At 52.1% G+C, this 12,861-nt stretch overlaps 3 protein-coding genes across 3 annotated transcripts; 1 reads left to right on the top strand and 2 right to left on the bottom strand.

Annotated features, from left to right (window-relative positions):
* Positions 1–135: 135 nt before the first annotated feature.
* ACET3X_003231 (uncharacterized protein) lies at positions 136–1,581 on the bottom strand. Its single transcript, XM_069448484.1, has 2 exons — positions 1,328–1,581; positions 136–1,263 (listed from the first exon to the last, which is right to left on the bottom strand). The coding sequence occupies exons 1-2, from the start codon at positions 1,541–1,543 to the stop codon at positions 268–270; spliced, it is 1,212 nt and encodes a 403-aa protein (XP_069309778.1). The 5' UTR covers positions 1,544–1,581; the 3' UTR covers positions 136–267.
* A 70-nt stretch (positions 1,582–1,651) lies between these two features.
* Positions 1,652–4,303, top strand: ACET3X_003230 (uncharacterized protein). Its single transcript, XM_069448482.1, has 4 exons — positions 1,652–1,900; positions 1,958–2,678; positions 2,731–3,814; positions 3,864–4,303. The coding sequence occupies exons 2-4, from the start codon at positions 2,363–2,365 to the stop codon at positions 4,090–4,092; spliced, it is 1,629 nt and encodes a 542-aa protein (XP_069309777.1). The 5' UTR covers positions 1,652–1,900; positions 1,958–2,362; the 3' UTR covers positions 4,093–4,303.
* A 4,591-nt stretch (positions 4,304–8,894) lies between these two features.
* ACET3X_003229 (uncharacterized protein) lies at positions 8,895–11,372 on the bottom strand. The gene is made up of 4 exons (XM_069448481.1): positions 10,285–11,372; positions 9,849–10,087; positions 9,604–9,799; positions 8,895–9,533 (listed from the first exon to the last, which is right to left on the bottom strand). The coding sequence occupies exons 1-4, from the start codon at positions 10,601–10,603 to the stop codon at positions 9,034–9,036; spliced, it is 1,254 nt and encodes a 417-aa protein (XP_069309776.1). The 5' UTR covers positions 10,604–11,372; the 3' UTR covers positions 8,895–9,033.
* Positions 11,373–12,861: the final 1,489 nt, after the last annotated feature.

Here is a 12,861-nt window from a genome sequence, read left to right as displayed (position 1 = left end):
ACATCTTCCTAATCATATCAAGATGCGAGGTGTTTCGAGAGAAGCACGAAACCAATTTTGCTAGAATCAGCCGAGTAATCATGTGAAGTGGTGTACTATGAATCAAAGACCGAAAGAGAACACGCAAGCTTTTATGGGGTATCAAAACGTCCTACTGCACTATCAAAGGCCCAACTGCATGTATTGACTGTGAGACTGCATGCTCCGCGTGGAGATATGTACGCAAGAGCAGCTCGTAAAAAAGGCCGAGACTGTTGCGAATGGAGCTTATTCGGAGTCGTCAGCTCCGCTGTCACTGCTTTTATCACCATCGTCGTCTTCTTCCGAGTCTTCTTGAACGTCGTCATCATCGTCGTTATCGTCGTCGTCGTTGTCATCGCCACCTTCCTCATCACTATCATCTTCGAGCACAACCTTCTGCTGTGGCACAGGTTTGGTTGCTGCCCGTCGGCTCGGTCGACCCGTAGCTGTGACCTCGCTTGCCTTGCCCCATGCAGCCTCGCCCTCCTTGATAGCCTCGAGGTCCTTTGCAAACTCTCTCTGCTCCTTGATCTTGGCAGCCTTCTCAACCGAGTATTTGCCATCCATGCCCACGTCTTTCAGCCAACCCTTTAGTACGCGGATCTTGTCTTTGGAGGTATCGCACTGGGAGAGTTCAGGGTCTCGCGACCAGACTTTGCGTATGCCACACTTGACGAGCCAGCCTTGAAGCCGCTCGACTTCAGCCGTGTCCGGATCGTCTTCAGCCTTCGTTTTGGGCGCAGCTTTGGGCTTCGCGGGAGCCTTTTCTTTCTTGCCCTTGGCTGCAGGGGCTCTCTTCTTCTTCTTGGGTTCCTCATCTATGACGCTAGACAGCTCACTGTCGGACACATCGCCCTTTGTGTCTGTCTTCTTCGCTGGCTCGGCTTCGGCGTCGCTCTCGTCCTCAGCTGTGGTGCTGGGTTTCGATGTTGGCTTTGGCGCATCCTCGTCGTCGGAGTCTTCTGCCACGACCTTGGTTCCCCGCCGTATTGGCTTCTTAGTTGGTGCGCTATCGGCGTCAGATATCTCGGCGGGCGGCTCTGAGAGTTCAGCTTCCGACTCTTCGGACTCTGTCTTCGCGCGCTTCTTGGGTTTTTTGGTAGGTGCCGCAGCCTTGCGCTTGACGCCTCGGGCGTTCTCGCTCGCAGCTTTCGTCTTCTTTTCCGCTGGCTTTGCTTTGGGTTTCGGGGCGGCCTTTTTGGGGGTGGGCTCTGGCGAAGGCTCGTCGGTGCAGAATTTGTCCTAGACAGTCTAAGATACTTGTTCCGAATATGGCTTGTTTGGTGTATGCAAAGCAATTTCATACCACTGCGTCCTTGATTGTCTTCTGTGACTTGTCTTTCCACGTCGAGTCCGTTTTGAAGAAGCCCTCGTCTAGGCCTAGCTCCTTCTCAGCGCGCGCTCGAACGCGCTTCACCGTCAGATCATCGCTGTTTCCCGATTTGTGTATCGCGATGACAATGTCGCGTAGTCTGTTGGTAATGGTCGCCTCTGAGGGCCTGTCTGCTTCCGAGTCAGACATATTGCGCGGCGCGTTGGTGGTTGTGGTGTTGATGATCGACGACCAGTACGCGATAGACGCGGCGACGGGCAATGGCGTCGGCGGTTAGGGCAGGCACGACTCCGGTAGCGCGCACGTGATTCCGCGGAGACCGCCCAATTGCGTCAAGTGGCATCAAGGGCAGCGGGGGGTTTGTGTCGGAGAGGTACGGGTGATATGTCAATTCTGCATCAAAGTGCCCATGGTATTCGCATCAAATGCATGATTACGGCAATGCGCGTGTCCATAGTAAATGCTGGGCTCCGCCCACTGCTACTGCGTTGGTCTGTGAGTGCCCCGCGATGGTTGGGCAGCTCCACGACCGACGTCACGTTTATCGCAAGTTTCACGCAGACACCGCCAGCTTCATTCAGCAGTTTCCAACATCGCCTACAGGTGTCAGCGAACAAGCTGCATGCCGCCAGTCCCGACACCCATTAGCCCTAGTCTTTCCCAACTTTAGCACCTGCCCGGGCTGCAGCTGTGCCCTGGCCTCTGCCAACTCTCTTCGCTCAAGCTCGGAACCTGCGAGAACCCACCTCCACCTTCGGGCGGGCCTTGATCTATTATCATTCTTTCGTCACCCAAGCACCACAATTAAAATCACTGATCCCTCCCCCCTCGCGCCAAAGGGACCTACCCACACCGCCTACTTGCCCTTTTCCAAACACGTTGCGGGCGTGAAAGCTGACCTCGCCAAATACCCTACGCCGCAGATAAATTTCCCGCTCCTCCAGGTGCACGACGCAACCACCCTTAGCACCCCACTACCCGACCAAGACCTTCACAATCACCGCCACAATGCCTGAAGAACCCACAAAACTCAAGCAGCCCGAATCATCCGAGGGGCGCCTGCTGCTCGTGTCAAATCGACTGCCCATCACCATCAAGCGCTCCGATGAGGGCAAGTACGACATGTCCATGTCCTCTGGAGGACTGGTCAGCGGTTTGAGCGGACTCTCCAAGACCACGACCTTCCAGTGGTATGGCTGGCCCGGACTCGAGGTTCCAGAGGACGAGGCGCAGTCCTTGAACGACCAGCTCAAGGAGAAGTACAACGCAGTACCTGTCATGCTCGACGACGAACTCGCGGATAGGCATTACAACGGCTTCTCGAGTAAGATCACCCCGACATAGCCATATCATTACCATTACTGACAGCAGTACAGACGAAATCATGTGGCCGCTCTTCCACTACCACCCCGGTGAGATCACCTTCGACGAGTCTGCTTGGGACGCATACACCGAGGCCAACCGCCTGTTCGCAAAGGCCGTCGCAAAGGACGTACAAGACAACGACATGGTATGGGTACACGACTACCACCTGATGCTCATGCCTGCTATGCTCCGTGAAGAGCTCGGTGACACCAAGAAGAATGTCAAGATTGGCTTTTTCTTGCACACACCCTTCCCCAGTTCCGAAATCTACCGAATCCTTCCTGTCCGTAACGAGATTCTTCTTGGCGTTCTACACTGCGACCTTATCGGTTTCCACACATACGACTATGCTCGTCACTTCCTGAGCAGTTGCTCGCGCATTCTGGGACTCGCGACAACTCCAAATGGGGTCGAGTTCCAGGGCAAGGTCGTTACTGTCGGCGCATTCCCCATCGGCATTGATCCCGAGAAGTTCGACGAGGGTCTTCAGAAGCCCAAGGTACAAGAGCGGATAGCGGCCCTCGAGAAGAAGTTCCAAGGAGTGAAGCTCATTGTTGGTGTTGACCGTCTCGACTACATCAAGGGCGTGCCGCAGAAGCTGCACGCACTCGAGGTCTTCCTCACCGAGCATCCCGAGTGGATCGGCAAGGTTGTGCTTGTCCAAGTCGCTGTTCCCTCTCGGCAAGATGTCGAGGAGTACCAGAACCTGCGCGCGGTTGTAAACGAACTTGTTGGACGTATCAACGGCAAGTTCGGCACCATCGAGTTCATGCCCATCCACTTCATGCACAAGTCAGTCTCTTTCGACGAGCTTATCGCGCTCTACGCTGTCTCAGATGTCTGCCTCGTGTCATCAACGCGTGACGGTATGAACCTGGTGTCCTACGAATATATTGCGACGCAAGAAAAGCGACATGGTGTCATGATCCTGTCAGAATTCACGGGTGCCGCACAGAGTCTGAACGGCAGTCTTATTGTTAACCCATGGAACACCGAGGAGTTGGCAGATGCAATTCACGACGCAGTCACCATGGGTGATGAGCAGCGCACCCTCAACTACCAGAAACTCTCAAAATACGTCCGGAAATACACTAGGTAAGTAGCCGTGTTTGCATTTCGAAAACCTTGGTCTAACATTTCACAGTGCCTGGTGGGGAGAGTCGTTCGTCACCGAGCTTAGGAGGATCTCGGAGACACCAGACCGCAAGGTGCACTTCGCCAACGTCACCGTTGCAGGAGCTGATGATGCGGCAAAGACCGCTAGCGAAACGACCTCAGAGCTACCGATCCGTCAGGAAACCAGCAACAAGGACAAAGAGTCAGACCCTGCCGCTGCTGTCGAAGCTCACAAGGAGACTAGCGGTGGCGCATAAACCTAATGGGTCTTGTACCCTTGGGTGGCACTTCTGATGTTTACGATGAACGATTTCATGTCATGGAAGTTCGGCGTGATGGATGTCTTTGGGTTAGATGATTGATGAAGGATTCTTTCCTGAAAGTACCCCCTCAATTACTAGATCTTCTTCCCTAGAAGCTGCAGTGAATGCATTACTGCAGCAACAAAATATACCCCTTATACAGACGTGCATTCTTTGGAAAGCTTTGCACCATTTCAACTATATCTAGCGTACATGTGATCTATAGCATGCGTGAGAAGTGACAAAGCAAGGACGCAAGTTGTTCCTGCTGTTCCTGGTTTGTGCCAAGCGATTGGCGCGTCATCATTCGCTCCTGCAAGCCTTCGGAGCTCACTTCCTGTGTTTCGCCTGTCCTCTCCCCTCCTTATCCTTAGCATGACGACGACAATAACCACATCGAAACCCGATCAGCGACGCGTTCATATGTGCGCCCTAGATTGTGCGCCAACGTTAGTCACTCTTTTTGGAAGAACGAAAAATGCGTGAAACACGGTCAAGAAGTGTCTCGACAAGATCATCGCAGTATTATCTGTTTACCATATGTCATTTTAGAGGTTTACACCACGATAAATACAGGCTCATGAACACCGATACGCGCTGCCTCTTCAGCCAGCAGCTCTCCGCGACATCCTTCACTTCTGCTTGAACATCGATGCCTCCCAGCCGTACGCACGATTTAATCGACGTCCGTAACGCCGGGCCAATGTCAACGGCACTTCCCCGCCTGGGTGCGGTTCATGGAAATGGATGCCGCGGGGCAAATTCAATTTCTTCGGAGAGAACTGCCATATGGATCCATGCAGCTTCTCGGCAGAGAACCCGAGCTTCGTGAGTGAAGTCACAATCTGGTCCCATCGTACTTTACCCGGAGGTTCAAGCTCGTTTGGTACGTAGAATAACGCCTTAATCACGACGTATGTGTCCCTTCCAACACAGTACGACGGCTTTGACACAACCGTGGGTTGCTGATGCGTTTCTTGGTTGACATCCTCAGCCACGGTTGTCATTCCACAGTGGGTCTTCCTTTTGGTCTTCTCTGCGATGGCGAGTCGGTCGAAATTACCAGTGATCTCTTTCTTCGAATTGTGGAAGATTTCGGATACGGGCTGATACGCGTACACGATGGGTGGTGTCCGCGTCGCCTTGAGCTCTTTGGGGTCGTGCCACGGAACTGTTCTGCGCATCGGGCCGCCTTCTTCGAAAAGTCGACGGACGGTTTCATGTTGCGAATCGCCCGTAAGTTTACGGAATGACTTGTCCACGCACTTCCAAAATCTGTCCAGGTTGCGTTCTGCCTTGCGGCGCGTTTCAACAGTACGCCTGGAGTGGATGTCCTCGCTAGGATAGTCGAATTTGCCATCCGTTGGATCTCCAAGACTTGGTGCAACGACTCCTTGACAACAACCCTTTAACGTTTCACCCCAGCTTCCTAGAGACTTCACGAAGTCTGATATCAGCCCCGGGTACACGGGATTCTTATCCAGAAAATCAAATCGGTATTGCGGCAAGGTACATCCGTACGAAATGCGTAGTTGGTGAAGGCACTCTATTCTAATTGACAAATCGTACAGCGTGCCTTCTATCAGGGGTGAAAGCATTTCTCTAGCTGGCGGCTGGCGTTGACACTGCGTTTCGAGGAGATCCAGGCAATAACGTAGCTCGTGAATAGATTCATCATTGCGCGAGAGAAATAGTAGTAGCCTTCGTACGCCTTCTTCAACAATTTCGTCGCCCTTTTTTTGATTGATGAAACAGTTCAGTTCTCCAGGTATAGGAACCCTAACTCGAAGGTGGCGCAGCTGAGGTGCACCAAGGGAGAAAACATTGAGACGGTCTCTCGTGTGATCTTTTCTGGCGCGCAGCCTGTAGTATACAACTTCCATGGTGTCGAAGTAGCGCTTGAAGATTACTTTATCCGACTTTCCATCGAAAATGCTCTGGAAGAGGACCCCTAGCTCGACGGTTTCTTGGTGTATGCGGTCGCAGAAGATGAGATCCGTATATGCGTCCACCAGGATACTCCACAGAACACGAGAATAGAACCTCCTGCTCCCCAACCAATGGAGCGACTGCCCGTTTGCATCCAGGACGTTCTCGAACAGATGATCTGCATAAGCACGAACACACTCTGCAAAGTACGCAGGATCTTCCCGTAAAGCCCAGATGTGGTCTTTGGACTTGTCTAGCACCGTCGAGACTAGATGCTGGATCCGTGCAAAGTCTGTGACATTTCTCTCACGATAGGGTGCCTTGCGAGAGGCATCCGAAAAGCTACTGACCATCTCTTCTTGGCCTAGCAAGCTCGGTGGCTCGGATAGGATCGGAAAGACATCGCTGCAGAGAGAATCCGGTGCGATATCATGGATAATGTTCTCGCAGCAGCCAACAAGAAACCTCAAGATACTTTCCTGGATGCGGAGGATATGCAGGCCTGGTGCCAATACCCATTTAACCTGCCTCCAATCGGGATCTTGTTTCTCGGGTTGCGTTTCGTGTTCGAAGCCAACGACGCGACCGTACTTCCGATCTTTCATACCCTCTACATTCGGATCTTGATGACCGATGCAAACATTGATGTGCGCATACTGGTCTTTGGTTTCACCAGGTACGGCGTGTGGAGAGAACTCAAGCTCGGATGAAGCAAATGTCGCAGGGTGATTGCGAGCTCGCGCGTTGATGAAGATGAGCAGTGACTTCGCGTCTGACAAGTCCTCCAGGTTGATATAAGGCCATAGGTTACTCGCAGGTCTCCGTTTATCCTTCAATTGGCATTCACATGTAGCACAACAATACTTGGAAGACCCCTCCGTGTCAGGTCGGTGCATGGCAGGTATGTCGGGCTGCACTAGGCAGAGGAGCTCCCGGCGCTTTGCTTGCGACTTCTTCTTCCACCGTGTCTGGATAGTGCCTTCGTGCCGACGCACAATTGCGTTGAGATGCTGCCAAGTTGTTTCTATGTTGTCGCTCATAGAGGCGACTGCGTTGGTTACCAACTCCGGTGGTAGATCAGGTTGTTCCGTGTTGTCATTCCCCACAATCTGGAGGATGGTATCGACGTCGTCCATTGGGTCATGTCTACGATCATGTCAGTACGCTGCGTGTATACGAAAAGAGGGACACAAACGCTGGTAGGTACGGGCTCGAAGTAGGCTGATACAATTAGAGCAGCTCTGTGAGTGATGTTTATGCGCGACTAACGGACAGTTTTCATCCGTTCTGGCGGTGAAGGACTGTTTTGGTTACACAACGAAGGACTGTTTACACATGCACGGCCTGTGTAACGCTGTGGCTGCCCATGTCTCATGCGGGTAGAGTACACGTCGCGCGCCGATCGGGATTGGCATCCTTGACCAACAGATGCTAGAGTCTCCGCTGCTATTCTTGTTTCCTGACTTCAGGGTGGCACCAAGGCTATGCTCTTTGGTGTCATGCTTCGTTCCTTATGCAGATCATTCTTCACCCTTTGCTCTCTCTGCCCAGTATCGTTGCAGTCTCCCTTGTGCAGTGTATTGTTAGAGTTGACCGTTTGTCTTAGCAACGCGTCTGCGTCAGTTTCTATCATGCCTCAAGAAATTGTCCGCTCATATAACAGCACGCAGACACATTTCCCATATGCATTGTATGAAGACGTCATGATTGCTTAGGTGCGTGAAGTTGAAAGACGCGTTTATGTTGATTTGGCTGATTCTTTTCGTGTTCAATATGACGCATTTCTGACGGGTGAGGCAGTCTGGTTACTCTTCACTGCCCTATCTAACCTTCGCACCTGTTAGGTGAAGGGAGCGCTCTTCCCCAATCAGCTCTGTTGACTTCTTTGTCTACTGAATCCATCATTCTCCTTGACTCTCAACTCAAAACATCGATCGAATCCAGCATTATCACGACGATGCTACTCAGTATTGCCATCATCCTCACCGGTTTCGCCGCAATGGCGCTCGGCTCCACCGAATCGAAGGACATGCTCCACGAGGTCCACGAGTGCGCCAGATACAACAAAGGCGTGACTACCTGCTCGTCGTACAACAATGAGATCTACCAGTGCAACGAAAACGGCTGGGACTACGTTGCAACCTGTTATGACCGCAAATCACCCTGCATGAACGGTGCCTGCGTCCTTTCACCCACTGCGATCACGAGCCGAAAGACCAAGTGCGACGAAGGCCAAAAGCGATGCCTGACTTTCTACGACCGCGGCCACGACGGCATCCAAATCTGCAAGAACGGAAAATGGGAGCTTCTCGACCCGTGCCGCTGCAACAGAGATCCTGAACCTCAATGCATGCCCATCGTCTCTCGCGACATGACCGAATCTCATCAGTGTACTGAGGGCGAACCAAAGTGCATGTTACGCGAAGAGAATGGAAACGGAGGCACGCTTTTCAGATGCACCAACGGATTCTGGAAGATGTCGATGCATTGTCGTTCGTCGGAACGCTGTTATGACAGTCTAGACTTCTCTACATGCTCGTGGGTGCACGCTGGTGCTATTTAAATTGGTTCTATCATGGAAGTTCTTACGGATGGGCTATCAGAGGCTACTCGTAGGGCCTAAGGAGGCTCTGCACTTGTTCGAACGGTCACTGGTGGACATACGGTGTGGGAGATGCGAGTGTCTTTAGTCAGGTGTAATGCATTCTTGTCATTTCCGATGAGAAGAAGTTTAATTGTGGTCGGTGCAGGGTTAGCTTTACGTAGCAGAACAATCGAGTACTTCAGTTTGTCTTCACATACAAATGACATTTGCTTGCTCGCAGCGGGTTCTGAAAACGATAGTACAACCCTGAGCACAGCCACTTCGCCTTCCAAATGATGTCCTACAATCGACTCATAGCTACTCCTTACACCTGTTCAAGCGCTGTGCAACCCATCTTCCTCCCGCTTCCTGCTCATCCCGAACTACAAATTGGCCAACAGATACCTCAATCCAGCCCACATCTCCTCACCACTGGGCACAATTTGCGCAGCAGGCAAGACAAATCCATAGTTCCCAGTATCCCTCAACTCAACCGTCATCGAGTAGTTCGCCTTGGCGACCTCAAAGGCATAGTCCACACTATCGCCACTGACCTGGTAAATAGTCTGGCAGATGGGGCCACCAGTAAACGTTGTTCCGTGCACTGCTTTGACAGCAGCGATGGCGCCGTTGGTAAGAGAGGCGTATTTTGCAGAGTTGGGAAGGGTGCCTGAGCAGGTGTAGCCGTATGGGTACATCCAGAGCTGGCTGTAGGCGTGAATGTCCATGTACAGCGCGACTCCCTTGCCGGCAGCTATGCTGTCGAGATGGGCTTTGAGCGCTTTGGTCTCAACGCCGTCGCCGGCGGAGGGGCCCTTGTAGTCCTGTGCGCAAGGGTCGGTTGATGCGCCGCCGCGCTGGTCCCAGTGAGATGGCCAGTTACCTGAGATGAGGTTACGAGGTTAGCCTGTGTCTGATCGCATGTATATCGTAGATGTAAAAGGCTTGCTCACGGTTGATGTCACGGCCGATGCAAGACGCTCCAGTGGTCTTCTGGCGGTTCTTGCGCCACAGGCGGTCAGATGACTGGGTATACGCGAAGCCATCTGGGTTCACGATGGGGAAGATGTAGAAGTCGTATGAGTTCTTGAATCCGGCCGTTGTGGGGTCGGTGGACGTGAGAAGCTGGTACGCAGCATATTCGACGACCTAGTAGGATTAGCATGGCGGTGAATGTTTCTCATTGAGTCGGTAGTACCATCGTGGTGATCCATTCTCGTGCGTGCACCGTGCCATGCCAGACTACGCCTCGTTTTGACCCTTTACCACCGCTACCCCAGATATGGATACCTTTGATGTCTCGGCCCTCAACCGACTTGCCAGCAGACACTACTTCAGCGTTGTTCGGGTATGCCGCTGCAAGATCCGTGATCCATTGCATGTGATCGGCAATGGAGTGGTACGAGTTGAACCAAGTCGCACTTGGCGCGGCACCAGCTGGTGTTCAACGTTAGCCATGTCCATACGATGCCACTTGTGGAGTAATGTATGAAGGAGCTCATTTTTTCCTAATTATACCTCGTCCATACTACACCCCATCATCACACAGAGTATTCTGCGTGAGAAATTCGTAAGGGAAGTAGTAGTAGGTACGTTGAGAATGAATTTTAGAATAAAAATGACCTTTCACGTACCAGCATATATGTTAAAGGTTTCCTCATCTGCGATGGAGAGACCAAGGTTATCATGCATGACCTTGGTTTCGATATCCTCAGTGGATGCTTCAAAGTCCTTGACGACTGAAGGCGGCACCATGACATCGACGACGTCACTGGATGCAGGGTTTCCTTTCCACAGCTCCAGTTGGAGCTTGCTCATTACATTGTCGATCTTGGCAGAGTTGGAGCCAACGTTGACACGATATACCTTCCAGTCGTCGTAGCTGACCTTCTTTGTAACCGAAGCCGCGGATGCGAGGCCTAGAGAGGCCAGAGTGACGTTGAGGAACTTCATCGCTGCAGAGTAATAGCGGTATTGACGAATGAGAAGCGTAAAAGATTGCTTCGAGACAGGGCAGCACCTATGTTATATAGTCGCAGCCTGTGACGAACACATTTTGCTCTGCCAACTACACTCTCGCAGCCCACCTGCCTGACTGGCTTTAATCTCCCACGGGGCAAATCCTCACCAAGGAAGCTGCTTCCACTACCGTGGCACAATCTGGCAGTCGGCTTGGCATTTAATATCCCAAGGCTACGATAAGCTCGAAGGCGACAGAAGCATTATGCGCCTAGCCGGCGATCTGCAGGGGGGCCAAACAGCCGTAGCCAACGAACTGCCTAAAACAGTAGGAACATGGAAGCCTAGATTTGCCATCAACGAATGGTTACACGTCCGTGTTTGCGGGCGTGTCTCTATCTCACATCTAGTGGAGGGCTAGCGGGGTCGGTGCGAATCCGGGGTTGTGTAGAGTACGACCTTCCGCATCTGCATTGGAGGAGCCGGGAGTAACCGTTAAGTGTCGAGCAAGCCTTGGGCGATCTTTGGTGTTGCAGGCGAAAATACGGATGTAGTCTTCGTGGCTGCTAGAACCCAGAGCTTGTAGCGCAACGACTATTGGTCCTGTGCTTAGTATACGGTACGATTGTAATAACTTCGGGTTTCTGCTGGAGGCTGTCTGGTGGTCACCGTGGTACTGTGATTGTCAGTGGAGTCTGATGACTTGGGGATGCTACTGGTCGAGCGATTAGTGTTGGAAGTGATCGGTTAACCGTCATTGATGGCTGTTTAGTTAACATGTCATCGTGTGACGAGACCAAGGGAAGGTGGCGGGAAGCTCGGCGCGCTGAAGCTTTCCAAGTCGGCTGCGGCGCAAGTACGTGTCCATCGTCTCTTGGCAGTGAACACCAAACCTAGTCTTCATATATCGCATCGACGATTCTCAAAAACATATGAGACATCTGCTTTTGTCGCTTTTTTTATTCGAGCTTACAGTAAAACGTTGCAAAGTTGTGTCGGCACTACGCGCGTCTTCTTCTTCTGCTCAGAAGAGCCTACCATGCAGGCCGACGGAGGATATGACAAACTGCACGAATGTCACCAAGCTTCGATATAAGCACTGGTTCAAGGGACGACTCATAGCTATAGACGAAAGAATTGTAATGTGGTAGAGCCACCGTAAGAGCCAGGGTCGACCTAAGCCCAATGTGACTCGGCACCACGATTCTGCTACATAAAACCTCATATACCTCCCACATACGCGTCCTCACGAAACGATTTGCACGCCTTACCATCGCTGGAGACCATGGACGTTGTCAAAGAGTGCCTAATTGGCATTTCTATACCCTTTTTAGTCACTTCCACCGTCGTCCTTGCTACATCCGAGCATACTGGATGCGGGTTCCACGTCTTTTACCTCCTAGTGGTAGTGCACATATGGACGCACTGGCACGGACGCTTTGTTCTTTGGCTTATGGGAGCAGAAGTAGATGATGAATACGGGATGGACTTCGGCTACGCTGTCCGATGGTACATGGCGTCCACGATTGTGTGGACTCTGGTGTGCTTCCCAGCATTGCTCGCAATATTTGTGCCGCAATGCTAGGCCAGAATCTCGACACGCATCGCTGAGTATCAGAGGATCGACGGTCTGACTATATGTCATGCTCGCGCAGCTGTGAGTATCAACCTACCTCGTTGTTCTTTGAACGGAAGTAACCAATACGCGCCGAAGGTCGAGCTGTCCTCTTCAGCCAAACCCTACCCGCCTTTCTCATACCAACAGCAAATCCCAGTGGCTGACTGAATCACAGACACGCAAAACCAAGGTTTCTTCCTCGACCTGACGGCACAGCACCAGTGAGACGCAGATAATTGCAACGCAAACTTCACTCCCTGGAGAGCCCGAAAAATAACGAGTTGGGACTGCGCAAAACCGCATGCTGGCGTGAAGATACTGAGGATGGTCATACTTGTCGGTTCAAGCGACCTGGCACCGACTACTGAGGCAGCAATAGGCGATGCTGCACCGGATATTAGACCATAAACAGAAGAAGGCCGTAGGTATAGAGAGCGTTCTAGTGGGACAAACGGGCGTCCGAGTGTAATGATGCCATCGGTAAAGCTGGCTACGAAGCCTAGAAAGGAGGGAGGTGAAGATCGTGGACACTCTTTCAGGGTCGGCGCTGTGGAAGACTCGGTGTCGGAAAAGTGTTGACCATACACTGAGGCTTCTTGCGATGGGCTTTAAGGTTTGGAGGTTACAGTCTTGG

Source organism: Alternaria dauci, chromosome 2 (genome assembly GCF_042100115.1).
Source record: "Alternaria dauci strain A2016 chromosome 2, whole genome shotgun sequence".
In the NCBI taxonomy this organism is placed as follows: Eukaryota; Fungi; Ascomycota; class Dothideomycetes; order Pleosporales; family Pleosporaceae; genus Alternaria; species Alternaria dauci.
Note: the sequence above shows the minus strand (reverse complement) of the source record. Positions and strands in the feature narration are given on the sequence as shown.

Bases quoted from the DNA above. Each gene is read 5' to 3' on its own strand.
- ACET3X_003231 (XM_069448484.1), bottom strand. From the start codon at position 1,543: ATGTCTGACTCGGAAGCAGACAGGCCCTCAGAGGCGACCATTACCAAC. The intron at 1,264-1,327 runs GTATGAAATTGC...TAGACTGTCTAG, and splicing joins AGACAATCAAGGACGCAGTG to GACAAATTCTGCACCGACGA.
- ACET3X_003230 (XM_069448482.1), top strand. From the start codon at position 2,363: ATGCCTGAAGAACCCACAAAACTCAAGCAGCCCGAATCATCCGAGGGG. The intron at 2,679-2,730 runs GTAAGATCACCC...ACAGCAGTACAG, and splicing joins GCATTACAACGGCTTCTCGA to ACGAAATCATGTGGCCGCTC. The intron at 3,815-3,863 runs GTAAGTAGCCGT...AACATTTCACAG, and splicing joins TACGTCCGGAAATACACTAG to TGCCTGGTGGGGAGAGTCGT.
- ACET3X_003229 (XM_069448481.1), bottom strand. From the start codon at position 10,603: ATGAAGTTCCTCAACGTCACTCTGGCCTCTCTAGGCCTCGCATCCGCG. The intron at 10,088-10,284 runs GTACGTGAAAGG...GTTGAACACCAG, and splicing joins AACCTTTAACATATATGCTG to CTGGTGCCGCGCCAAGTGCG. The intron at 9,800-9,848 runs GTACTACCGACT...TAATCCTACTAG, and splicing joins GAGAATGGATCACCACGATG to GTCGTCGAATATGCTGCGTA.